The sequence below is a fragment of the Mercurialis annua genome, linkage group LG1-X, assembly GCF_937616625.2.
Source record: "Mercurialis annua linkage group LG1-X, ddMerAnnu1.2, whole genome shotgun sequence".
NCBI classification, from domain to species: Eukaryota; Viridiplantae; Streptophyta; class Magnoliopsida; order Malpighiales; family Euphorbiaceae; genus Mercurialis; species Mercurialis annua.
Genome location: NC_065570.1, coordinates 6,908,528 through 6,935,182, shown reverse-complemented (window position 1 = coordinate 6,935,182; position 26,655 = coordinate 6,908,528). Strand labels below are relative to the sequence as shown.

Sequence of the window (26,655 nt, the reverse complement as noted above, 5' to 3'; positions counted from 1 at the left end):
ATCCGTGTTTCTGCCTATTTTAATTGAAGAATTAATTGACAAAATCTGCTCAGAAATGGAAGTATTGCCGTTAGGGTACCAGGCCCAACGAGATTTATCTTCAGTTGGTGAAGAAAAGGCTCTCGAAGTTCTCTGTACCATCGCCGGTGAGCAGATAAAGAGAACTTTCGACAGTTTTGTAAGGTTTAGAAACTCAGTGCAGTTCACCGATCAAAGAACATAATCAAGTTTATGTGTTATTATGGCCGATGATGATGGTGGTGTTGGTGGAGATGATTGACGGAAGAAAGTGACATCGGCAGAGGCGGAAGATTCAAAGTGGAAAGATAAAGGCAATTTTAATGATGAAAATGGCTGACAAAAGTTGCGTGTTTTACCCAAAAAAAAACAACTAATCACGTGTTTATACAAGGCATGAACTTTAGATGCAAAGAATTAGCTGAGCACGTATTTTTTTAATTAATTTAGAAAAACACGTGCTCAGCCTAATTTCCTCATTGGATTATCCATCTTTCTTTGGACTTGCTTGAACTAAATTACCCATGCTGATTCGAACTAATACCATCTTGTCTTTTTTATTAGGCTTGTTTTTTTTGTCAACAGATATATTGATTGGAAACATCAAGCATAGGTAGAAAACAAATTAAGGCTAACGCAGAGAAAGCTTACAACGTTTTGCTAGTGTATGAGCTAGAGCATTAAAAACATGAGAAACATGACCAAATTTACAAAACTGAAAAGAAGATTGAAGATGCCAAATATCACTACATATACCCCAAGCACTTGCAAGTTGAATATCATGAGAGTTAAGTGATTGAATAATTTGTAGAGCATCACCTTCTATGAAAACATAATGCCAATTACATGAGATGGCCCAATCCAAAGCTTCCCGTACCACCGAGAATTCTAGTATGCCAGGGTTCCAAATAGACCTATAGACAACAGTGAATTGAGCAATAACAAGCCTGGTATGGTTGGTAGCCACTGCAGCAACTGTCCCAAGCCTCCGAGATTGATCTGTAGCAGCATCCACATTTATTTTTATATAATCTGGAAAAGGCACTGTAACAGTAGCACGCAGAGGAACCATAGGACGTAAAGTAGGAGAGGGCACAATAGGATCTTGATGAGTTGACATGAATTCTTCACAAGCACCATAGGCTAGGGACATAATATCTTCTGCAGTTATAATATCCTGGCAAAATAAAGCAGCATTGTGGGTCTTCCAAATAAATTAAAGCAGAAAACAAATTAATGGAAAGGATTGACCATCAGAATGAAGATCATTAGATTAAGCAGGGATGGATAACCATATATGGGAAAACGGAAGTAGTGACAAGCCTGTAATATGTAATGATATTGATGACAGGAACCACACATGCCCTGCAAAAGGATAGTCAAACAATAGATGTGGAATAGATCATGATTCCTGACAATGAGGACAGCGCGATTCAATTTGGAATCGTTGCAATAACAATTGCTCAATAGGTATAGAATTGTGAAGACAACGCCAAATAAACATACGAATTTTAGGTGGAATAAAAGCATGCCAAAGAGATTTCCACTCCTTAGTTGAAAACCCTGGAATAGAAGGTATTGCAGAAGTATATGTCTGATTGAAGAGAAAGTGATGACCTGACTTAACTGAATAATGTGTTGATAATGTCAAATAAGTCTATCAGCACTAGGAAAGATAGGAAGAGGCAATAATACAATAAGAGCAGCATCCTCTGGTTCAAATAAATGCATAATAAGGGAAGAGTTCCATGCACGTGTTTGTGGAAGAAATAAGCCTGAGACTAAAGATGGTGCAGTAGAAGAATCGACTCCAGCTTTTACCCGAGGAAGAAAAGGATACACAGATGGCAACCATGGATCAGACAAGCATTGAATGGAGGAACCAGTGTTGCATTGCCAACGAATACCTTCTTTTAAGAGTAATGAACCAAACTGTAAACTCCTCCATCCCCAAGAAGGCATGTTGCCTATAGGAGTGTTAAGAAAGTTGCCCATAGGACAATATATTGCTCTATACACCTGGTATAACGAAGTGGTAGGGTTTTGCAATACACGCCACACTTGTTTAGCTAAAAGTGCTTGATTGAAGACATGTAAATCCTTGAAACCTAGACCCCCCAATGGATTTGCTAAAACACATTTTGTGCCATGAAACCCAATGGTATCTATGTTCATCAGGTACTTGACCCCACCAGAACTGAGAGCTTAAGGTTGAAAAAAGAAACAGGTAACTGAAAACACATCATACTATAGACAGGAATAGCCTCCACAATAGCTTTTAATAAAATCTCTTTACCACTCATAAAGAGAAAATGTTCCTTCCAGCAATGTAATTTAAGACATATCTTGGATAGAAGTGGAGCAAAAGTCTGTGTCTTGGAATGGAGAATACATAAAGGCAAGTCCAAATAGGTACCTTCATAGGCATTGTCAGAAACACCCAAAGTGGAAGAAAAATGAGAACGCCAGTCTGAAGGAATATTGTTGCTGAAAAAAACAGTTGATTTAGCATAATTGATAAATTGGCCACTGTAATATGCATATTGATGAAGGATCTCAAGAATAACAGAAATTTGACCATTTGTAGCAGAAGTAAACAAAATGGAGTCATCGGCAAAAAATAGATGTGTTAAAGTTGGGCATGGGGGTTCATGGTAAGTCCTTGATACTATCTCAAACAGTGAGCTTGTTGTATCATGAAAGACAAACCTTCAGCACATAGCACAAATAATAAGGGTGAAAGTGGATCCCCCTGTCTGATCCTTTTAGAAGGTTTGAAGTATCCATGTAGGCCACCATTAATACGAATAGAATAAGTGACTGAAGAAACACATTCAATAATCCATGCAATAAATATATCATGAAAACCCCATGCATGAAGAATAGAACTTAAATAGCTCCATTCAAGCATATCATAAGTTTTACTAATGTCTTATAAGTGCCAAAAAACCTTGCTTGCCTTGTTTTTTAATTCCCAGAAAATGTAACATTTCATTCATCAGTAAGATATTGTCTGCAATAGAGCGGCCTTTGACGAAAGCATTTTGTGAAATATCCAATATACTAGGTAAAATGTGTTGTAGGCGAGTAGTAAGAATCTTGGATATAATTTTATAGTAAATTGTACAAAGGCTAATTGGACGTAAATCTTTTACAGACTGTGGCCTATGTACTTTAGGGATAAGAGAAAATTATAGTAAGATTGAAGCCAGTGAGTAATTTACCTCCTTGGAAGAATTTAATAATGGAAGAGGTAATATCTTGATGCAAAATATCCCAATAATGTTGAAAGATAAAATTGGTCAGGCCATCTGCTCCTGGTGATTTTGTCGGATTGATGCCCCAAAGAGCAGTTTTTACTTCTAAAGCAGTGATGGGCTTAATCAGAATAGCATTCATCTGAGAAGTGATCCTACAAGGAAACTCAGCCAAGAAAGGTACATCAGGATTGGGTTTACCAGAAGTGAATAAAGCCTGGAAATAGTCTAAACTATGGCCAACTATATCTGTTGGTGATGAGAGCCAAACTTGAGAAGCATTCTAAATTTGGAAAATAATATTAATGGATCTCCTTTGTTTGGTTTTGCAATGAAAAAAATTAGTATTTTGGTCACCACATTTAAGCCAGAGTTGACGAGACTTTTAAGACCAATATAGTTCCTCCTCTCTATATGCCTGTAAAGCTGATACTCCAAGTCTTTGACAAAAAACCAATCAGTAGAATTAGAGGAGTGATTAGATATACCTTGTAGTTGGTGGGTTAGATCGGTAATAACTTTGGATGAATTCAGCTGGTTATGCTTTCTCCAATTGACTAGATTATGGCGAATGCATTTTAAACGAGTAAAAATACTAAACATTGGAGAACATGGAACATATTGACACCATGCATTAGCCACAATTTTATGGACCTCTGAAGATTTAGCCCAACGTTGATAAAAAAAATGAACTGAGATGATCTCACAATTGGGAAACTATGTGTTTGAAGCAGTATTGGATGATGGTCAGATGCAATGGCTAGAAGACGAAGAATACTGGTGCCTTGAAAATGATGGATCCAAGTTGGGGAGCCAAAACCACGGTCCAATCGCTTCTGTATATGATTTGGCCATTGGCGATGATTAGACCAAGTATATCTGGTACCCAAATAACTCAAATCAAAGAGTTGTAGGTCCTTAATATAAGAAAGAAATGGAGGATGTGAGACATAATCATAAGCAAGACCTCCCATTTTCTCAATAGGAGCTATTATGTCATTAAAATCCCCAAGTATTACAAAATTAGGCAAAAGATACAGTGCAAGTTGTTTGATCACATTAAATTGCATAATTATGTAAGGAAGACAAGGATTAAAATGACATAAAATTACATCAAAAGAGAAGCCATCAGGCATATGTACAGAACAGATGACAAAAAAAGAGCCTATAGACTGAATATGTACATCCATAGCATCTGTCCAAAGAAGCAAAAAGCCACCAGAAATTCCTTGAGGATAAAAAACAGCTGATGTGGAAACGTCAGAAGATGAACCAGCTTTTGTACTCGCATACGAGGGTTCTTGGTTTCCATCAAAAAATATTATATCTGGAGAATAATCTTTGTAAAGAGATGTTAAGAGTCGAACTGTCAAGGGATTCCCCAACCCCTGACGATTCCAGCTCAGCAGCTTCATGGATGTTTGGGAGACCAATCAGGGGTGGTCTCAGACCCCACCGAATAACAATTGACATCTTCCTCATTCAGTAACCCCGAAGGTAAAAAAGGAAGCAACTCTTGGGAAGAGGCAATGTACTGGATATGGAAACAACACTCTGAACCTCCAGATGCAAAGGGGGAGAAGCTGGAACCTCCGTAAGGAAAACCTTATTTTTTGGAGCACTCATATCAGACACAGGTGGAATAAATAACTGATCCCATTTTCTTTACCCATCATGGGAATCCTTAGAAGAAATACTGCCCTCAAAAGGTGTATCTGAGACTCCTAAACGTGCTAGTTTTTTCCAAGTACGCACATTAAGTTTGCTAATGTTTGGACAAGGCAACCATGGAGCTTTTGGTTGAAGGTCAGCCAAGGAAACTGGTAGAGCTCAGCAGCAACTATATCTAGCAAAAGGTAAGCCATATCCTCCGTTTCCTTATCACCAAAAGAGGCTAAGAGGGACGGGCAAAGCTAGCCTTAGGATACATGACATCCATAGCCACTTCTGCCTGTTGAGCTGGTGAAATGTCTTTAGACTGAAAAGCAGAGAACTTATGTTGAGCTTCTGGAGTCAGAAGTTGAAAAATATGCGGATGGAGTTATAGCAGATGAGAAAAAGAAGGTTGCATATCCATATATGTGCCTGAGTGTACCACAGAAAGAACTTGAGAACTGGCAGCGGTAGTAATAGTAGTGGTATAGGAATACAGTGGTGGAGTAACAGTCACAACAGGAAAAGTAATTGTTGGCCTAAAAAAATGAAGAAAGCATTGTAGAACCAACAGGGATCATATCAGCTAAGGTGGAAAACACAGTAGATGTATCCTGACAAAGTGACTGATTATAAAGCGGAGAATTGCATTCCATATGCAGTTTTTACCTTTGTCCTTCACTGCAGTACTAGTAGAGCCCACTTCCCTCCGTGGATTATAAGCAGGAACATGAGGATTAGGAGAAGCAAAATCAAAATTATCAGCCTTTAACCATAGACCAAAAGGAAGGCGACCTTCTGGGGAAGTGACTACTTTGACCTCATCAAAAGTCAAGTGGCAATTGGTAGTAACATGACCCAAAAGACCATAACGAAAACAAAAATCGGGAAGATTCTCGTACCTGAAAGATACCCAATATGCCGGGTCAGCATCTAACTCATTAGTGAAGCCTGTAAATAAAGGTTTATTGACATCCACCTCAACCTTAATGCGCAGCACCTGTTGGTGCCATAATGGTGCTGTGTTATCAAAATACACCGCTAAAAATTGTGGGAACATCTCGCCAATTTCTCGTGCGGCGGTAGCATTGAGTTGATCCGGCGGTAGTCCACGGACTTGAACCCAGAAACAGCAAGTAGAAAAATCAACATATTTAATAGGAACAGATAAAGGCCATTCTTTAAGGATGATAAGTTGATTAAGGATTGTCCAAGGACGACCATGCAGAACATATTTGTATCTATCCTCCTGGCGAAACCAGAACGTAAATACCCCTGCCGCAGAACGTTCAATCTCTATCGGGCTATTGATATTCTAATGAAAGTTCACCTAATATCAGACTATTCGTAAAGAAAACCGGACCGTTTTTACATGGAACTTACCTACCAGAACTAAGCATTGAATCGTTTTTTGAGAAGCTGGAGTCCAGGATAAACTCAGACGAGACTCAGAAAAAGACATATTATTAGTGCGACTGATTAAATCATGCATCGCCGAATCAGAATCAGCAAGTGCATGGCTAGAAGATGGTGATGAAGTGTGGTGGGTACTATTCATTATGAAGGAGACAAAAGAGAAAAAGAAGGAGAAGGGAAAATATAGAATAAAAGAGAAAAGAGAAGGACTAATGAAGAAAAAGAAGACAAGTGAGATAACTTTTAACAGTAGAAGAGAAGTGGAAGAGTTAACTAGAGTAGTGAGCCACAATAAAGATGTCAGAAAAGGTAAAAAGATGCCGTGAGGGAAAACAAAGGGTAGAAAAAAGAGGAATATTTAAGAAAGAGATTTTTTTTAGATTTTTCCATAGTTGTTAAAGCGCAAAGCGCACTTGAAGCGCAAAGGGTCCCATATCGCTTTAAACGCAAGGCGCAAAAAAAGCGCACGCCCGAGTGAAGCTCGGCGCATATATGTAAAAAACATTAAAGTACCTATGACACACACAATAATTGTCCCCAAAATTAGATATATGGATGATTAGATAAGCCTTATTTATTTTAGAGGATTTAATATATTTTTAATTTATAGTTTTAAAGCTAAATTTGCCCTTTTTACTAAAGTGAACAGCCATTTTATAAGTTAACTATCTATAATAATATAAAAAGCCATTTATTAAAGAATAAGGCCTTGAAATGACTTTTTTGTTGGTTTTGGGCTGTCAAAAGAGGCCCATTAAGATATTAAGAGCCTTTAGTCTTTTCCCTAACATAATTAACCCTAGACAGAGCCGCCGTCACTACTTTTTCTTCTTCTTCCATCATCTGATCTTTCATCTGGTTTTTTTTATTTTGAAGAGTCCGATTGCACATCTCCACGTCCGACCCAGATCTTGTATCGTGAAAATAGCGAGTCCGGATAACAGAGGCTGCGCTTTGCGCCTCAGAGCCTCGCCTCAGCGCTTTAGCGCGCCTGAGGCGCGCCTTGATGAAGGTGGTCGCCTCGGGTGTTTCTGAGGCGCACCACCTGCGCTATGCGCTATTCTAGCGCTGAGGCGCGCTTTTAACAACTATGGATTTTTCATCAATTGGTTTTTATAAAAAACGAGAACTATCAACTCTTTAAGTTTAAGTCAAGCAAGATTCAGAGACTTATCTTTATTAGGCTTGTTTAATTGGGCATATTTGAGCTGATCTTAATATTGTTGAATTTAGTTTTTTTCATATGGTTCAAATTGTTTTCCTCTTACTAAGTTATCGATACATTTGTGAAAAAAAGCAATATAGTTTGTCAATTAGGATCACATTATGAGTGAGTTATTGTGATTGTTGGAAGTAATATAATATTTTTATATCATTTCTCTAAGAGTAATATAATACAAGTATGGCTAGTCAACCCGAGTTTTAAAGTATTCATTTTTGGTTCATTATATGAATGGTGTTCATGTTTGATTCGTGTTTGTTCGAGCTTTTAAACGATGTATCCGTGTTCGGTTCGTGTTCAACTCGTGCTCTCTCATTTAGATGCTAAACGAACAAGCTCGTGAACGTATTAATCGAGTTCGTTTGCGAGCTTGTTTTTTAGTAGTTAAACGAACGAATACGAACAATTAAACATTTGTTTTTTTATATATATCAAAATTATATAGTTTTGTTTAAGACTATGTACGTAGTTTTAATAAATTAATATAATATTTTATATTTAATCAATCATAAGCTATTTTAGAACTCTTGATTGAGCATTTATACGAGTCGATGTGCGGCTCTTAGTCAATATCATATACGAGTTGTTTGCGAATATAAACGAGTAGAACACTACTATATTCATATGGCTCGTTTAAATAAACAAACATAAAATCAAGGTCGAACTCGGTTTATTTAGGATTCGAACGAACACGAATCGATCTCTTATCGAGGCTAACGCGAGTTGCTCGTGATCAGCTCGATTCGTTTATAGCTGTAAGGACAATAAACTGTGTCATTTTTTTCCTTTCTTTATTTAGAGAGAATTAAATATTCATTTCTATTTTTATTGGTGATTCAAACCTATAAGTTATTGGTCTTAGATAAAATGCTCTTACTGCTTGGACTAACTTATCTCGTCAACAAAATACATTATAATTTATCTATGGAAAAGGATTAGTATTAATATGAATAAAATGTCATCTTAGTCCTTAAATTTATGCATAGTTAAAACGCGCCTGAGGCGCGCTAAGGCGCTAGAATAGCGCATAGCGCAGGTGGTGCGCCTCAGAAACACCCGAGGCGACCACCTTCATCAAGGCGCGCCTCAGGCGCGCTAAAGCGCTGAGGCGAGGCTCTGAGGCGCAAAGCGCCGCCTCTGTTACCCGGACTCGCTATTTTCACGATACAAGATATGGGTCGGACATGGAGATGTGCAATTGGACTCCTCAAAATAAAAAAACCAGATGAAAGATCAGATGATGGAAGAAGAAGAAGAACTGAAACTAGTGACGGCGGCTCTGTCTAGGGTTAATTATAAAGGCTCTTAATATCTTAATGGGCCTCTTTTGACAACCCAAAACCAACAAAAAAAAGTCATTTAAAGGCCCTATTCTTTAATAAATGGCTTTTTATACTATTATAGATAGTTAACTTATAAAATGGCTGTTCACTTTAGTAAAAAGGGCAAATTTAGCTTTAAAACTATAAATTAAAAATATATTAAATCCTCTAAAATAAATAAGGCTTATCTAATCATCCATATATTTAATTTTGGGGACAATTATTGTGTGTGTAATAGGTATTTTAATGTAATTTACATATATGCGCCGAGCTTCACTCGGGCGTGCGCTTTTTTTTGCGCCTTGCGTTTAAAGCGATATGGGACCCTTTTGCGCTTCAAGTGCGCTTTGCACTTTAACAACTATGAATTTATGAGACATTCATATAAATAATATTAAATCTCTTTTGATAATTATTTTTCTCTTTTTGATGATTGGGGCGGGAGGAGGAATTCACGATGTTAATAGAATGCTAGTCAACGCTTAGATCATTTGGGTATAATAATATCAATTTATATATTTTTAATGCGCATGAAGAGCATATGAAGCACATATATTTACATAAAATGTTAACTATAAATACAAATATAATTAAAGTGGCATCTCGTTATGAAAATATACGAATGAATATATAAAGCATTTGGATACCCCCCACTGAGGCGGCAAATCTACAAAGATAACAATAACATGCAAACTCATCCCTCTCGAGCTTTAGTTGACAATAACAAAAACCCATTTCACCATATCTCTATAAACTTTTTGATCCATCTCCATAACTCTTATCTTTTCTTTCCTCGTACATTTTATTTTGTTCAATTGTATTTGGAAGCTACTTTACAAGGAGTTTTTGCCCAAATAATTCCTCTTCAAAAATAATATTCTCATTAGTGCCTTTCATGAATCTGTAATCCACGATTATGAATTTCCCTCTATCACCTCATTAATAATTAATTAGGTGATTAAGCACTAATCGACTTCGATTGGTGCCTCCAATGGTTGAGAAGACAACTTTTATCTCCCTAATGATTGAGTTAACAATTTTGTTGAATGATTGGGCAATTCATTGCCAATCATTGACCTGAATTATATATATAAAAAAAAAATATTCAATTTTAATATAAACCAACTTTAATATTTTTAATATATACTTAATAAATTAAAATTAATAAAAATATTAAAAATTAAAAAGCTAAATTTTAATATTTGTAATAAACACAAAAAACAATATTATTTTAAAATTGTTTACAAAATTTTTGGTACAAAATACAACAAAACTAATCATGAAATCGTGCCGGTCGCCGCATTCGGGTCCACATGTTGTAACCCTGTTGAGTTTGTCGGTGGCGCGAGGTATCAGTCACAATGTTTTAATCGCCATCATCACCCTCGTCACTGTCATCTGAATCATCACTATCATCGTCTGTAGTCCGGTCCGGATGGTCATTGACTGCAGCTGGCGCAGTGTCGCGGAGATCCTGCGAGGTCTGGGTACAGGGTAAAACCTGAAGGCGTGAAATGCTGAAACTGATGTGCGGTAAACGGCTCAGCCACAAGGTCTGTAATGGTCAACCACGGCTTTGTAGCCGCGAAATACATCTGTGACAGATCCTAGGCCTGAGGGGACCCTGAAGCAGGCAGCTGATGTAGTGACGTTGACGCCCGTGCTAAATCAGGGGGGGTCGGTATAGTAGAACAGATCTGCAACAAAACCAGACTGTGTCGGTGTACACTAGGCGTCGCCTGGATACGTCGACGGTGCATGCCATAACTTATCCGACTCTGGCTGAGGCGGCGTGCCTAAAGGAGTATATCTCATCTCTCCAAAAAATGACTGGAAAGGCAGGATCGGCGCCGACGGGACCTGAACGATGTAATTTATTAGATTATAGACTAAATTACAAGATTATAAATAAAAATATAATAAAGTAACTCGAACTTGTGACTCAGATGGCTGAGGTGGATCCCAAGTGGTCGTATGCCCGAAAACTAAGTCAAAATACGGCATTGGCGCAGGCAGGATATGAAACAGTGACATCGGGTATCACTAAAACTGAGAGCATACAATACGAGTTAACAAATTAAATAGTATATCAAAGTTAATCAAACATGTGGATATGATGCATGTGGTGTCGCCCCAGAGGTTGACCTGTAATGTTGTCTTGGCCTGTAATCTGATTGGGGTATGTCTGAGGTCCCCCCGCCTCCATATGAAAGAATACCGGCTACGGGATAGGGTTCACATGGTCTAGACGAGGATGTGGAGACACTCTGGGGGGCTGTCTACGCCGTCCTCTGATAGAGCTTAAATCGACCAGGCAGGGTATGAGTGGAGGCAGTCGGTATGGTGGGTCTGCTGGCTCAGGGGGGGAGTGTGACGTCCCTGCGATCCTGGTAGCAAGCTCAGAACTTCGTGCACCTGCCCTAATCCTGCGAGTGGCGTTCAAACTGGCCTCCCCCGTAACGTGGCCATTTCCTGCATATCACGCTGTGAAAAGATACGATCAACCGTCAGCGATAATATTAATGAAGACGAATGAAATGTAACTATTTTCATTAAAAACAAACACGTGCACTAGATCCGACCTCTGCATCCTGAAGTGTAATCCATTTCCAGCATTGACGCCTATATCAGTCCATGCACTGTGAAAGGTAGTGGGGTGGGTGCTGAAGCTGTCGGCCCCGAACCACAAACACATTTATGTTGTTCCAAAGCTGCACGCAATAGTCCAGATAATCTGCAAAGCTGGTGGACCACCGATAACGGACGTTGTTTAGGGCCTCATCCTACAAGACGGGCAACGGAAAAGGCTTAATTAGCCCGAACTGCTGAAGCACTCGGTCCGGGTGGTGCCACTCGACAATGTTATAGTAAATAAGTGGGACTCGGGCACGCCAGAGATGTGCCCCGTCCATGTACTCTCGAGGGATGGAGCTGAGAATATCGTCTGAATATGGCTGCCACCGGATCTAGACGAAAAAAGTAATTACATTGTCATAATATGGTTAATTATGTAAAGTTAAACTGAAATTACTACAATACATACATCCTCGTATCCCATCCAAAATTAATCTGACGGCGTGGATGTTGTGTCTGGGACTGGTTGGCGATCCCTAAGGCCGCCCAACCTATTAATACAAAAATAATAAATACATTGATTAATGATTATAGTACAAGTGAAGATGACATTTTACTAGTAAATACGTTCCTGTCACCCAAACATAGATCCGCTCTAATATCAGGGTCAGCAATCGGGGACGAAGTGGCCTCAGTCACTCGAACGCCCATAGCTATAGAATCCACAAAGGACCCCCAATGTTACGTCTGCGCTTGTAGACCCGCCTAGAAATGCACATCTCATAGTACAAGTGTGCAAAAACTGTCGATCCCCAGCTAATAGTCCGTAAAACCTCTAAATCCACTAGAAATGGTAAAATCCTCAAACCAAAATGGCCACTTTTCAGGTCTGCGAAACACAAAGTCTGTAGAGCAGCCCATAGGTAGGCCCTAACTGCCAAATCAACATACTCAGATGTACCATGCGCCGGTAACTGCCTAAAATAACCAAACTCTCTATACAACCACCCAGCCCCAACCGAAGATGAACCCTCTGAGCGAGAGATCTGTAACAGTCTCCCTAACAGGAAAACACCCTTATCCTTCCAATCATCTACCCTGTCTCCGGTCACTGCCGTCCCATCAATGGGTAGTCTAGTCAGGATCGCTATGTCCTGCAAGGTGATAGTGCACTCCCCATCTGGAAACATAAATGTATGTTGTCTCCGGCCTCCACCTCTCCAATAAGGCAGTAACAATGAACATGTCAACCCGATACTGTCGCATCCTGATAAACCAGAAAGGCCCGTCCGGAGCACTCCGGCCTGGATGCGTGGATCTATCGCATCAATGAGGGCAAACCTGCACTAGAACGCGAGCCTAGGACAGTGATGTCATCCTGAAAGCAAAATTGTATACAAAATCAGAACTTCAGTGAAAGCAATGCTAATGTGGAAATAATAACATAACATTATAATATAGCATCGCTTTCACTTAAACTCTGAATTTGTATACAATTTTGCTTTCAGGATGACATCACTGTCCTCGGCTCGCGTTCTAGTGTAGGTTTGCCCTCATTTGATGCGATAGATCCATGCATCCAGACCGGACCTCAGAAAGGACCTTTCTGGTTTCATCAGGATGCGGCAGTATCGGGTCGACATGTCTATTGTTACTGCCCTAGTGGAGAGGTGGAGGTCGGAGACACATACATTCATGTTTCCATATGGGGAGTGCACTATCACCTTGCAGGATATAGCGATCTTGACTGGACTCCCTAGACTCCCCATTTATGGGACGGCAGTGACCGAAGACAGGGTGGACGATTGCCACGATAGGGGTGCTTTCCTGTTAGAGAGACCGTTACAAAGCTCTCGTTCAGAGGGTTCATCTTCGGTTGGGGCTGGGTGGTTATATAGGGAGTTTGGTGATTTTAGGCAGTTACCGGCGCATGCTACAGCTGAGCATGTTGATTGGGCAGTTAGGGCCTATCTATGGGCTGCTCCGCAGGCTTTGTGTTTCGCAGACATGAAAAGTGGCCATTTGAATTTGAAAATTTTACCATTTCTAGTGGATTTAGAGGATTTACGGACTATTAGCTGGGGATCGGCAGTTTTGGCACACTTGTACCATGAGATGTGCATTTCTACGCGGGTCTACAAGCGCAGACGTAACATTGGAGGTCCTCTGTGGATTCTACAACTATGGGCATTCGAGCGATTGAGCCACTTCGTCCCCGATTGCTGCCCCCGATATTAGAGCGGATCTACCTTTGGGTGACAGGTACGTATTTACTAGTAAAATGTCATCTTTACTTGTATTATTATTCATTAATTAATGTAATTATTTTTTTGTTTTAACAAGTGGGGCGGCCCTAGGGATTGTTGGTCAGTCCCCGGGCACCACAGCCACACCGCCAGATTAATTTTGATGGGATGCGATACAAGGATGTATGTTTTGTAGTAATTTCAATTTAACTTTACATAATTAACCATATTATGACAATGTAATTACTTTTTTCGTTCAGATCCGATGGCAGCCATATTCAAACGATATTCTCAGCTTCATCCCTCAAGAGTACATGGACGGGGCACATCTCTGGAGTGCCCGAGTCCCACTCATTTACTATAACATTGTCAAGTGGCACCAGCCAGACCGGATACTTCAGCAGTTCGGGCTAATTCAGCCTATTTCGTTGTCCGCCTTACAAGATGAGGTCCTATACAACGTCCGCTACCGAGGGTCCGCCAGCTTTGCAAATTATCTGGACTATTAGGTGCAATTTTTGAACAACAAAAATATGTTTGTGGTTCAGGGCCGACAGCTTCAGCACCCACCCCACTAACATTCACAGTACACGAACTGGTATAGGCGTCGATGCCGAAGATGGATTACACTTCAAAGTGCAGAGACATGATCTAGTATATGTGTTGTTGTAAATGAAAATATTTACATTTCATTCGTCTTCATTAATATTATCACTGACGGTTTACTATATCTTTTCACAACACGGTATGTAGGAAATGACACACATTACGGAGGTCATTTAAAGCGTCACTCGTAGGATTAGGGTAGGTGCACTGAGTTCTCAGCTTGCTACAAGCCCGCCACCCCCCCCCCCCTTCCCGAGCCAGCAGACCCACCATACCAGCCGCCTCCACTCCTTCCCTGCCGGGTCGATTTAAGCTCCATCAAAGGACGGCGTCGACAGCCCCCCAGAGTGCCTCCACAGTCTCGTCCAGACCATGTCACAGCCGTTATTCTTTCACACGGAGGCGAGGGGACCTCAGACATACCCCCAGTTGGACTACGGGCCAAGACAACATTGCAAGTCGACCTTCGGGGAGACACCCCAGGCATCATATCCACAGGTTTGAGTAACTTTGATATACTATTTAATTTGTTAACTCGTATTTTAAGATCTCAGTCTTAGTGCCACCCGATGTCACTATTTCAGGTCTCGCCTGCGCCGATGCCGTATTTTGACTTATTTTTCGGGCATGCGACATTTACAACCACTCGAGATCCACCTCAGCCATCTGAGTCACAGGTTCGAGTTATTTTATTATATTTTTTACTTTATAATCTTGTATTTTAGTCTATAATCTAATAAATTACATCGTTTAGGTCCCGCCGACGCCGATCCCGTCTTCTCAGTCATTTTTGGGAGTGATGGGATATACTCCTCTAGGCATGCCGCCTCAGCCAGAGTTAGATCAGTTATGGCCTGCACCGTCGACGCATCCAGACGTCGCCTGGCATACACCGACACAGTCTGCTTTTGTTGCAGATCTGTTCTACTTTCTCGACCCCCTGATTTAGCACGGGCGTCGACTCATGTCAGCTACTTGCTTCAGGGTCCCCTCAGGCTCAGGATTCGTCACAGATGTATTTCTCGACTACGCAGCTGTGGTTGACTAGTACAGACCTTGCGGCTAAGCCGTTTACCGCACATCAGTTTCAGCATTTCACGCCTCCAGGTTTTACCCTGTACCCAGACATCACCTCGCAGGATCTCCGCAACACTGTGCCAGCTCCAGTCACTGACCTGCTAGACCGGGCTATAGACGATGACAGTGACGATTCAGATGACAGTGACGAGGGTGATGATGGCGACTATAACATTGTGACTGATACCTCGCGCCACCGACGGACTCGGCAGGGTTACGACATGAGGACCCGAATGCGGTGACCGGCAAGATTTCGTGATTAGTTTTGGTTGTTTTGTACCAAAGTTTTTGTAAACAATTTTAAAATAATAATATTTTTTGTGTTTATTACAAATATTAAAATTTAGCTTTTAATTTTTAACATTTTTATTATTTTAAATTATTAAGTATACTGTATATATTAAATATATTAAAATTTGTTTATATTAAAGTTGGTTTATATTAAAATTGAATATATTTTTTTATATATATAATTCAGGTTAATGATTGGACAATTCAATTCAGGTTAATGAATTGTCCAATCATTAACCAAAATTATTAAACTAATCATTGGAGAGACAAAAGTTGTCTCCTGAATCATTGGGGGCACCAATGCAAATGGGTTGGTGCTTAATCACCTGATTAATTGTTAATCAGGTGATTAAGGGGAATCCGCACTTGTAAATTGCATATTCATGACGGAATCTGCAATTCACAATTGCGAATTCATGTGGAGGCACTAAATGAGAATATTGTTTTTAAAGAGGAATTATTTTGGGCAAGACCCAACAAAGTCCAGTCCTTTTTGAAGCACTGAAAAGGATTGTTAAGAAAGCAAAATGGCCTTAGTGTTAATCTGACGGATAATATATTCCATATAATAAGAAGTTAGAACAGAAAAGCAGCAAAAACATACAACTCATCAGGTGCGTCATAAAGAAGGAAAATAACAAATTTCGCTAGAAAAAAGTGACCGCTCACAAAGAAAAAATAACACCATAGCCTAATGTAATGGATACAAAATGTAAAGGAACATCAAAGCATATTCATAAGGCTCTTTTATAATTAATTACCAGGGGGCATTTCTTCTTTCAAAAGAATTGGAGGCCATATTGCAGACTAGGGGTGTTGAAATTTGATTACTTCGATTAGAAACTTATAAAGGCCCAATATTTAGCGACACCAATTCTATTCCAAATCATAAATATTGCACTTGGAATATCATCTTAGCCAAAGTTCATAGTCTACATAAACCACAAACTTGAACACCCCTATTGCATACCCTGTACAAATGCTAGGCATATACCGGAACTAAAATTTGAACAAGAGTATGATGACTAGCTGTGGTATGAGTCTCTTACACATGACCAAATTCATAATTCACCTTAGCCGTTTCATTCATACAGCTACAGATTATTAGAGAATGAGTGATACAACTATATAGTATATTGCAACCTACAAATTACTCCACTTCAGAATTAGCATGTGAACTATGTGCATAAAAGAAGGTTGTGCTCAGCTATGAATACAATTGCAGATTTGAAAGTATTTGAGCTTTTTAAGGGCATACCTTTATAAATGCTTCCTTAGACAATTGACACGGGAGCAGTACTGCTTTATGTCGCACATAATCTTCTCGAGTATTAAATTTTGACATTTCGTTTCCGTTTCCCATTTCAGCATTTCCATTACCGAGCTACAGAGTTGCTAGCTACAATATGAACGTAAAGATGCCGAAGCCATGCCAGTGCTCTTTCAATCAACCAACTATTCTTCAGCTTGTAATCAAGTAGACTTGTAGTTTTGAATATCCTGGAGGTTCAAACTTCACTTGGTAGCTAACTTGGTTGAGAGTGATTTGTGTCCACAAAACAAATCCAAGTAGTTTCTGTAAGATTAATTACTTTTTTAGTTGGTCCAGCAGATCATCAATGCCATTTGTAGTAGCTTTAACCTTATAAACAGTTCACCAGGATGTCACTTGAGATTTTTGCCCACCAATTCAATGAACAAATCCTCTACAAGATTAATATTGGATTCAGATCCAACAAGAAGAGCTTCCCAAGCCCTTGAACTAGGAGAGAGATTACTGTTTACCATTGTCACAAGTAACTGCATCGCTTTACACATCGAACCGACATGGCACAGTCCATAGATTACCTCATCAAATGTCGAACTACGGGGACATAAACCCTTATCCAGTGCTTCCTCCAACAAAACACAAGCTTCAATGATTTTACCATTACTAATCAAACCATGAATCATGGCCTTGTATGTCTGCACTCTCAAACCAAAGCCCTTTGAACCCATTTCTTTCACAAGTTCTCTAGCTCTGTTTATTTCACCATTCTTACATAACGCCTCCAGCAGTATATTATACATATTCATATTAGGTTTGCATCCTAACTTCTCCATAGAAGCAACCATTTCAATTCCTGCCTCTACATTGCTTCGCTTACACAACCCATAAATATAAACATTGCAAGTATAAACATCAGGAATTAAACCAAATACAAGCAATTCATCAAACAACTCATCTGCTTTCAAATAACCTCCATTTGCAACAACCCCATTCAAAACCATATTATAACAACGAATATCAGGTTTAATCCCATCTAATTTCATCTGATTCAGAACATTTAACGCCTCCATACCCGCTCCTTCTCTCACTAAAAAACTAATAACTTTTCTATAATCTACAATCCCCGGACAAAACCCCAACTTCCTCAACTCTCCTAAAAACCCTAAAACCTCAACACTAGACGCATTTTTCTGCTTACAAAACGAAGACAGCAACAAAAAACATATCTTCGAATCAACGCTAAGTCCGTCATCAATCATACACTTAAACATCTCAACAGCATAACCAACCTTTTCGATTCTACAAAGAGCATCAATCAGCAACCTAAAGGTAGATTCCTCCAATCTAATGTTCATATCCCGACTCTTCAAGATAACCTCAGGAACAAATTTCAGACCTTTACTGGTTCTACAAAGAACAATAAGCAAAGTATTGAGTAAATAAACAGAAGGAACACACCTAAACTTGGGTAACCTATAAAACAAATCAACAGCACTTTGCAAATCATTTAATTTTCCATAAAACATAATTAAATAAGCTAAAATGAACTGGGGAGTCTCAAAATTTTCAACTTTTTCAAAATGGTCAAGGATTATGGGAATTTGGTGAAGCTGAGAGGTTTTAATTAGGGTTTTGATAATAAAGTCATAAGCTTGAGGAGTGGGTTGGCAATTGTAGAGGTCAAAGGAGTCAATTAGAGAGGAGAGGAGATTGTTAGGGTTAGGGCTAGGGTTTGGGGGTTGTTTTTTGAGGTTAATCATGGCTAGCTGTTGACTGAAAATTTGGTGCCATTTGGATTTGAAAGGAGAGTGTAGCCATTTCCTGTGTTTTCTCAAGAATAAGCTTCCTTTTTGGAAACATGACTTCAGTCTAACCATTATCTAACGTTGGCTGAGAAGCTCTTTGAGTTTAACTGAAGTAAACTGCCAAGAAAATGTCGATGAGCCTTCAGCATAAGTTGAGATGGGGATGGTATAGCACCCACTTTTATTTAAAGTAAACGATAAAAAAAATCCAAACATTTTATGAAAATTTTACAAAAATTTAATTTTTTTTAATTTATTTAATTTATTTTCAAACGCATAATTTTATTTTAATTTTGTCCAATTATATAATTTTACTCATGCGCCTACGTACATCAGCACCACATAAATAAAATTGTGTTGTTGGACAAAATTGAAAATAAATCATGTATTTCAGGACAAATTTGATAAAATTGAGAGGTTTATATTTTTGTGAAACTTTCATAAAAGGTTTGGCCTTTTTTTAATTATTTAACCTTTTATTTATTGTCTTCGATCACTATATTTATCGCATTTGGAAAAAAATTTAGTACATAATATTTGTTATTTTAAAATATCAATAGAGTATTATTATTATTTTTTAAAATTTCTCTCCATCAATAAATAATTTAATAAAATTAAAAAGATTAGTCAAACCTAAATACAATAGTACTTTATATGAACAATTTAATAAAAATATTATAAAATTAAATATATTTTTTTAATATATGTGAATATGATAAATATGGACCAGAAAAAATATCAAATTGGGGTGTGTATCGCTTTGTTCAGTTATCAAACCGAGCATATATATATTTAAAGAGAAGATAATAAAAATATCACAAAATTGATTATCATTTTCGCATTTTATAATAAAATTAAACTTTTTTTATTAATACCATTTATAGTGAAAAAAATTCACAAATACCATAGATGACATCAGCACGTCAACAAATGCATTAAATGCACCTGCTGACACGGGAGTGAGCAGGTGCACCATAGTGCACCTGCTTGCCTGCCAAAATGCACCTTACTCATGCAAGCAGATGAGCAGGTGCACTTTCGTGTACCTGCTCATTTAAGCACCGAGCGCGGATCAGTTTTTAATTCTTTTTTTTTTAAAATTTTAAAAATTAAAATAATTTATATTAATTTAAGAAATATTAATTTTAATTTAAAAAATTAGTAAATATGAAAATACATAGATAATACAATTTTTTTAATTTATCATGTATAAACTGTGTCGGAAATGTATCAAATATGTATAAACGAATATATAATATATATAAAAATATTTTTGACATGTCTCAAAAATGTATCATATAAGAGTTATTTAATAATTATTTTTAATTTAATATTAAATTGATATTCATAACTGAGTACAAGATTATTTCTTTTAAATTAGATAATTATGAAGTGTATTTATTTGGTTTTTTTATAATGGAGAAAAGGTTAAAAAATGATCTTAATGTTGCCACCGACTCTTATAGCCGCTTCTTGTTTTTTAGGCTCAATTATGACCCTCATGTTATTAAAACTTAAAATTTGCACCCTTTTCTAAGACGCTATTATGCAAAACAATTAAAATATGAGGGGTATAAATTTTAGGTTTAATAATATAAAGGCCATTATTGAGTCTAAACAAATGAAGGGGCTAGGCTGAGTTACCAAATTAGGGTCATTCTTTTAGTTTTTTTTTATAATATAATATTAATATTAGGTCCACAAATGTAGATGTTTTAAAAAATATTTTATACTTTTTATAATTTTTTATACAAATTTAATAATTTTAATAATTAATAAATTTTAGATCTATCATTTTATATTAACTATTAAAAAATCGACTGTACGTAAATTTTATTAGCGACATGTGTAATCTGTCTATTACTTTTACTCTAACGGCTATATTAGTACCGTTTATATCTAAAACAGTCGATCTTTAACTTCTGTTAAAAGAAATTCAACGAACCAACGAACTTTCTAACAAAATATTCTTCTAATACTCTGCTCAGGACTTGATAATATTGGATTTTTGATAAAAAGAATTTCAAATATCCAAAAATTTAAAATAACAAATTTAAAATCTTTTAAAAAATATTTTTTTTGTTTAATTGACTTATGTTATAGATTCGCATTTTAGGGAATATGTCGAAAGCTGTCCATAGTTTTGTTCCAAACGCCTAAAATATGTACTTTTGCTAATATATGTGGACACTAATATTTTATTTTATTATTTATCAAAAACACTAATATTTTAATTGATCCGCATTAATCAAAAGATATGAAATCTCATCATAGGTCTCTCTTTTTATTTTATTTTTGTTATCACATAGACTCTAATATTATAGGAAAGACCAGGCTGGACATAACTTAATAAAAAAATTTATCATTATTTTAGCCTGACATTGACTATATTTTTTTATTGTCTATTCGGTATTCAAAGTTTCGCCCTAACCAATCCGAATCCGATCCTCGTTGCGTATCTGGCATGGTGGGTGAGTCTAGTGGCGGATCCAGGATGTTTGTATGGTAGTGTCCGGCTTATGATAAAAATTAAATGATAAAATATATAAATTTATCTAAATATTATAAATTGACATAAAAAGCTAAATATAATTAACATGTTAATAATATAAAAATTAAATGATAAAATATATAAATTTATCTAAATATTATACTTGGACAAAAAAGCTAAATATTATTAACATGTTGATAATAATAATATAATCGTCATATGCCGAGTCATATAATTGAAAAAAATTGTAAATTATTAGATTCAATTGTCAATGAATCTAACTTTTTAATGATGTTTAACATAATTAACTGAATAAATTCATAAAAAAAATAATAATTTATTATTAGATTATAAATTATTAAATAAAACTTAAATATATGATTTAATAAGTTTTTAGATTTTAATAAATATCAACAAATGAAAATAAAATTTATTAAATTTTATAATTGATTTTGATCAGTTAAAACTATAAATTTATACATCTTTAATATAAAATATAAGAATGGCAAATATTTTTTATATTATTGTTGTCTATTTTGTTTTGTTGTCAAATTTTTAAGTCTAATTTTTATACATAAGTGCAGCAACTAGTCTATAGATTAATGAGGGTTGATTTAGTTGTATTTTTCTTATTTTTTTTAAATGCATTAATGCATGTATATAAATTTTTTTGTTTAAAGAAAAGGATGGGGTCCATGGACCCACCATCCAAAGAGTGAATCCGTCTTTAGGTGAATCTTCCAGCAGAGATTTTTTCTGCATTCACAAAATTCGAACCTGAAATCTTACTTAAGCAATAATAAATCGCTGAGCACTTAAATCAACTCCCGTAAATTAGACTATATTTTTCATGATGGTTATAAAAGAACTAATTATTGTCCAACTCATATTTTTTTTTTAGAAAATAAAGTACAACTCATAGTTGATTATGTATATACCAACATATAATAAAAGAAGTAGCCAGCAAAAAATGACTAGTCTAATATCCCTACAACAATTACTAAGTCAACAACATATTGTTTTTTCTTACTAATATTCCCGACAAATTCTCTCACTTTCTTCGAATTAATTATTAAAAAACAAATTCATTAACTATAGAAACGAGTAGGATGAAGTCGGTATTATTGATTCTCAATATGTTTAAAATTATTTTTTTTATTTTAATGATTAAGTTCTATTTTATTTTAGCTTTTAAAGTTAATTTTATTTTTAAATTATGCTTACATGACGGTTGATTTTACCAAACGACAATAGAATTTTATTAGTTTTTTTATTAAAATATTATCGCTTATAGATAATTTTATTTTAGAATGGAGTTTTTAAGTTAATTTATGCATACATGACAAATTTTCAGATAACAAAAAGAGTAAAGTCATATATATACATTATTAGCTAGAAAATTTCTCGTTTAGATAAAGTATGAATTTAATTATCATAATAAAAAAAATAAAAAACTAAATTGAAATGAATTAAAATTTAACCACTAAAATACAAAAAAAAAATATAATAGTTTAGATATCACATTAAATTATCAGCTAAAATTATCTTTAGGTTTCAAAACTTCTAAAATGCGCATGAGATTGAATTTATATGTCCATCTGACTCAGCATGTTGTAAAAATATGCCACATCACGATACTTGAAGAAGAAGCAAGTAATTACAAATTTATAAGTGTACAGCCTGTTGAATAAAAGCAACTTAAAGAATAAACCAGATAAACAAACATTTGGAATATTGGATATTTTGCTATTTTGGACATGAAATTTTTTATTTTCTCAGTTTTTAAGTGTTATTTAGCCAAAATTGTATATATAAAAAAAATAAACTTTTTGTCTTAATTACAGGAGTAAATACTATTATACTCTATTAATTAATAAATGTTTTATAAATTGAGTTATAGTTGTATTTATTAGGAAGAGATAAATTTGAAAAATAGTAACTAAAATCATTTTAAAATTCTAAATTAAAAGATAATTATAGACAAATTCATTCGACTAAATGGACAATTAAAGAAAAAAATAAGAGAGTAACTATTTAACATATCTCACTCCAACTCTTCGTAATCACACTCCAAAATTATTTAGTTAGACTTCTATACCCTTTTCACTTAAATAGTAAGCTTCTAATTATTCCAGAATAGAAACTTTAGTAAAACATAATTTATTTTTCGCATTCCTTTGTTTTTTTTGGTAATTTTCTGAAATATATATTTTAGTAAATTATTTATACTTTTACCTGTCAAGTTTTGATTTTCTTTTCTGACTTTTTTTATTTTATGAAAACTATTTTTTTTTAATTTCACAAATATCTTTTTCGGTTTCCAATTTCGGTTTTTGATTTTTTTGGTTTGGTCGATCGAACCGACCGATTGCACTACCCTATTTTTCAGTTTTTAATAAATTTTTTTATAGATTTCTTTTCTGGATTTTTTTTATTTTTTTATAGTGTAATAATAGTGTATATATAGTGTTTTTATAGTGTAAGATTAGTGTATATATAGTGTATATATAATGTATTTATAGTGTATTTACGGTATTTTGTAGTGTTTTTTGTCTACACCATGAAACACTGCAAATACACCATGAAACACTGTAAATACACCATAAACACTGTAAATACACCATAGATATACTAAAAAAATGGCAGAAATACACTACAAATACACCAAAAATACACTAAAACGTAAATATATTATAAAATTACTACAAATACACCATAAATTAATTTGTTCTTTATAAAATCAGTAACAATAAACAAATATATGAATAAGAGAGAGACAAAATAAATAAATTTTATGAATAATAGAACAATTTTATAAACAAAAAATTATAGATCTACAATAATTTATTTACAAAATATTTAAATCATTACAAAAAATCTAAAAAATTACACAAGTCTAAAAACGAGTCGAGAAATCCATAGCACGAAAGGAAGATACGAACGGAAAAACGGCCGGAAACGACGAGAAATCCATCTGAAGTAGACGAATGGAAGCGCGAAGGGAAAACGAACGGAAAAGTAACCGGAGGAGACAAACTAAAAATCAAACGGAAAAAAAAAGAGAACTTTGATAGAGAAGAGAGAGACAAAAGAGTGGCTATATAAAAATTTAACTTAAAATGAGATAAGACTTCTTTATACAGTGAATATTTTTGGTAAATAAATTAGCTTATTAGGTAGCGTAGGAAATAAGAAAAAGATGAGTTAAAATGGTGTAAATACTTGGCCAAAAATAAATATTTGGAAAATAATTCCTTACTTTATTTTAATTTATCAAATATCATTAAATTAAATAAGTAAACAGTTTTACAAATCCATCATTTATAACCACACTTCAAATCCAATATAATTAGACTAATTTAACCTTCAACAAAAATTTACATATATATAGATATGTACATTTTTGACGCAAAACATTTTTTTATTCTAATAATGGGTCTTACTTTTAATTACTAATTTTTTTTATGAATTAATTACGAAGTTGATAATACAAAAGCCTTTAACAAAAAAGTTGATAATACAAACTAATTCTTTTACATATTATTAATTCTTCGTTTTATAATTAGCTTTATTTTAACACTTCTTTTCATTTTTTTTAATTTTTTTAGCTATTTAGTAGTTTACTTTTTTTAATTGTTTAGCTATTTTTTTAAATTGTTTAGCTATTTAGTAGCTATATAAATTTTCAAAAACGATTATCTGGTTGAGTTAAAAAAAATATCATATAATTTAAATATTTTTGATATTATTTTATATTAAATGACTTTATTCTCTCAATACATTTTTAAAAATAAATATAAAAAACTCATTGCTCCAAGATTCACTAATTAATTAATATAAAAAAATAATTAATACAATATGATATTATATTTAAATAAAAATTTAGTTTCTATAACTTAGTATCATAGCAACAATTCAAGCATAAAATTCGGTATAGTTTTTTTTTTTTGAATTTATCGGATCTCATTAAATTTAATATGAAACAGTTACATTTGTAAGAAACTCGGGATAATTTGAAAACTAAACCCGATGACCTGACATGGAACAGACAACATGCTGTCTGATTCGCAGACCTTACTTACGAAAATAAAAATAAATTACTATCTGTTTCGCGAATTAAGTGCAGTATTCAATCACTTTTTGTTCAAACTTCTCCAAACACCCGCAAGCTCACAACATCCGATTCAATCAACACTTGATATAACTCCTTCTAAAAAAGAGACAACAACTCCTTCTAAAAAGGAGACAACAAATCTTTCATAAAAAAGGACAAAGTAAACATTCATAAAAAAGACAAATAATAAAAAATAAATAAAACTAGTATAGCTCATAGACGAATCCATTTTATTACTAAAAGATTTTTAGTCTATCGTCGCTTCTTGATAATTGAATTGCGCTTCGTGAGAAATTTTAATCCGTCAGAAAAATGAAAAAGAATTGGCTATTTATTATGTTCTATGAAATTAAAATAACATAAACAAAAGGGGTGCCTACCGTCAATAGAAAAATTAGGCCATTGACGGCTGCCGAAGAAAAAATAAAAAAAAAGCTCTAAGCAGCTAGGGTTTGTTAGAGAGAAAAGAGAAGAGAAGGCGGCTAAATTCGGTATAGTTAGAACATAGTAAATTAATCTAATATTAGTTCAATTGAATTTAATGCTAATTAGTAAAAAATAGATATTAATTTGATTAATTAGAAAAGTATCATATAAAATAATAGCAAATTTTTAGGTAAAATAAATTATTTATGTAAAATAATAAAATTAATTAATATCTCATAAAAAATGTACAATAAAAAATTGATATTATAGGAAATAGTTTCAGCGTAAAATTATAGTAGATATTAACTTAGCAATTATCTATTTTTAAAACATAGTGAATCAAAAACTTTACAAGAAATTATAAAACTTGGGCATGAAAAGTCAACTAGGGATAAATAAGTATAATAATATTATTATGGAGTGTGATTATTAAAAGTTGGAGTGGGAAAATCCCAACCCAACATCTATAGAACTACACATTTATAATTAGTTGTCCATCTATTTAAAATTCTACATGAATAATTAATTATAGACAAATTCATTTAATTAAGTGGGCAACTAAAAAACGGAAAGAATAGTTTACAATTGTCCCTTTCTTGCCCTTTATTTTTAAAATTTTTAATCTTATATAACTCTTCCATATATTAATTTTAAATTTCAATAACTCTATTTATTTAATTATTTGATTTTATTATTCATTTATTCTAAACTATCATTTCTAAAAAAAGTATTGACAGAGTAATAAAAAAATTTAAAAAGATACTCAATTTATATTATATATATAACATTCTATAATATATTTAATTACTTTTTTATAATAATTTTTTTTTAAATATTTTGTCAAAATAAATATTGTTAATGTGTAGT

The 26,655-nt window shown here is 34.8% G+C and overlaps 2 protein-coding genes across 5 annotated transcripts; both read right to left on the bottom strand.

Annotated features, from left to right (window-relative positions):
- Positions 1 to 1,106: 1,106 nt before the first annotated feature.
- On the bottom strand, positions 1,107 to 18,909 carry LOC126686577 (pentatricopeptide repeat-containing protein At2g38420, mitochondrial). Of its 4 annotated transcripts, none has more exons than XM_056105746.1 (2): positions 16,941 to 18,909; positions 1,107 to 1,195 (listed from the first exon to the last, which is right to left on the bottom strand). In XM_056105746.1, exon 1 carries the CDS (start codon positions 18,827 to 18,829, stop codon positions 17,348 to 17,350), a length of 1,482 nt encoding a protein of 493 aa, XP_055961721.1. In that variant the 5' UTR covers positions 18,830 to 18,909; the 3' UTR covers positions 1,107 to 1,195; positions 16,941 to 17,347. The 4 variants fall into 4 exon arrangements, with proteins under 4 accessions (XP_055961721.1, XP_055961725.1, XP_050236659.1 ...); XM_056105750.1 differs by lacking the exon at positions 1,107 to 1,195 and adding an exon at positions 2,485 to 2,505; XM_050380702.2 differs by lacking the exon at positions 1,107 to 1,195 and adding an exon at positions 9,426 to 10,748.
- On the bottom strand, positions 2,193 to 4,690 carry LOC126686586 (uncharacterized). Its single transcript, XM_056104824.1, has 6 exons — positions 3,930 to 4,690; positions 3,668 to 3,870; positions 3,243 to 3,524; positions 2,969 to 3,190; positions 2,728 to 2,838; positions 2,193 to 2,686 (listed from the first exon to the last, which is right to left on the bottom strand). Exons 1-6 carry the CDS (start codon positions 4,688 to 4,690, stop codon positions 2,193 to 2,195), a joined length of 2,073 nt encoding a protein of 690 aa, XP_055960799.1.
- Positions 18,910 to 26,655: the final 7,746 nt, after the last annotated feature.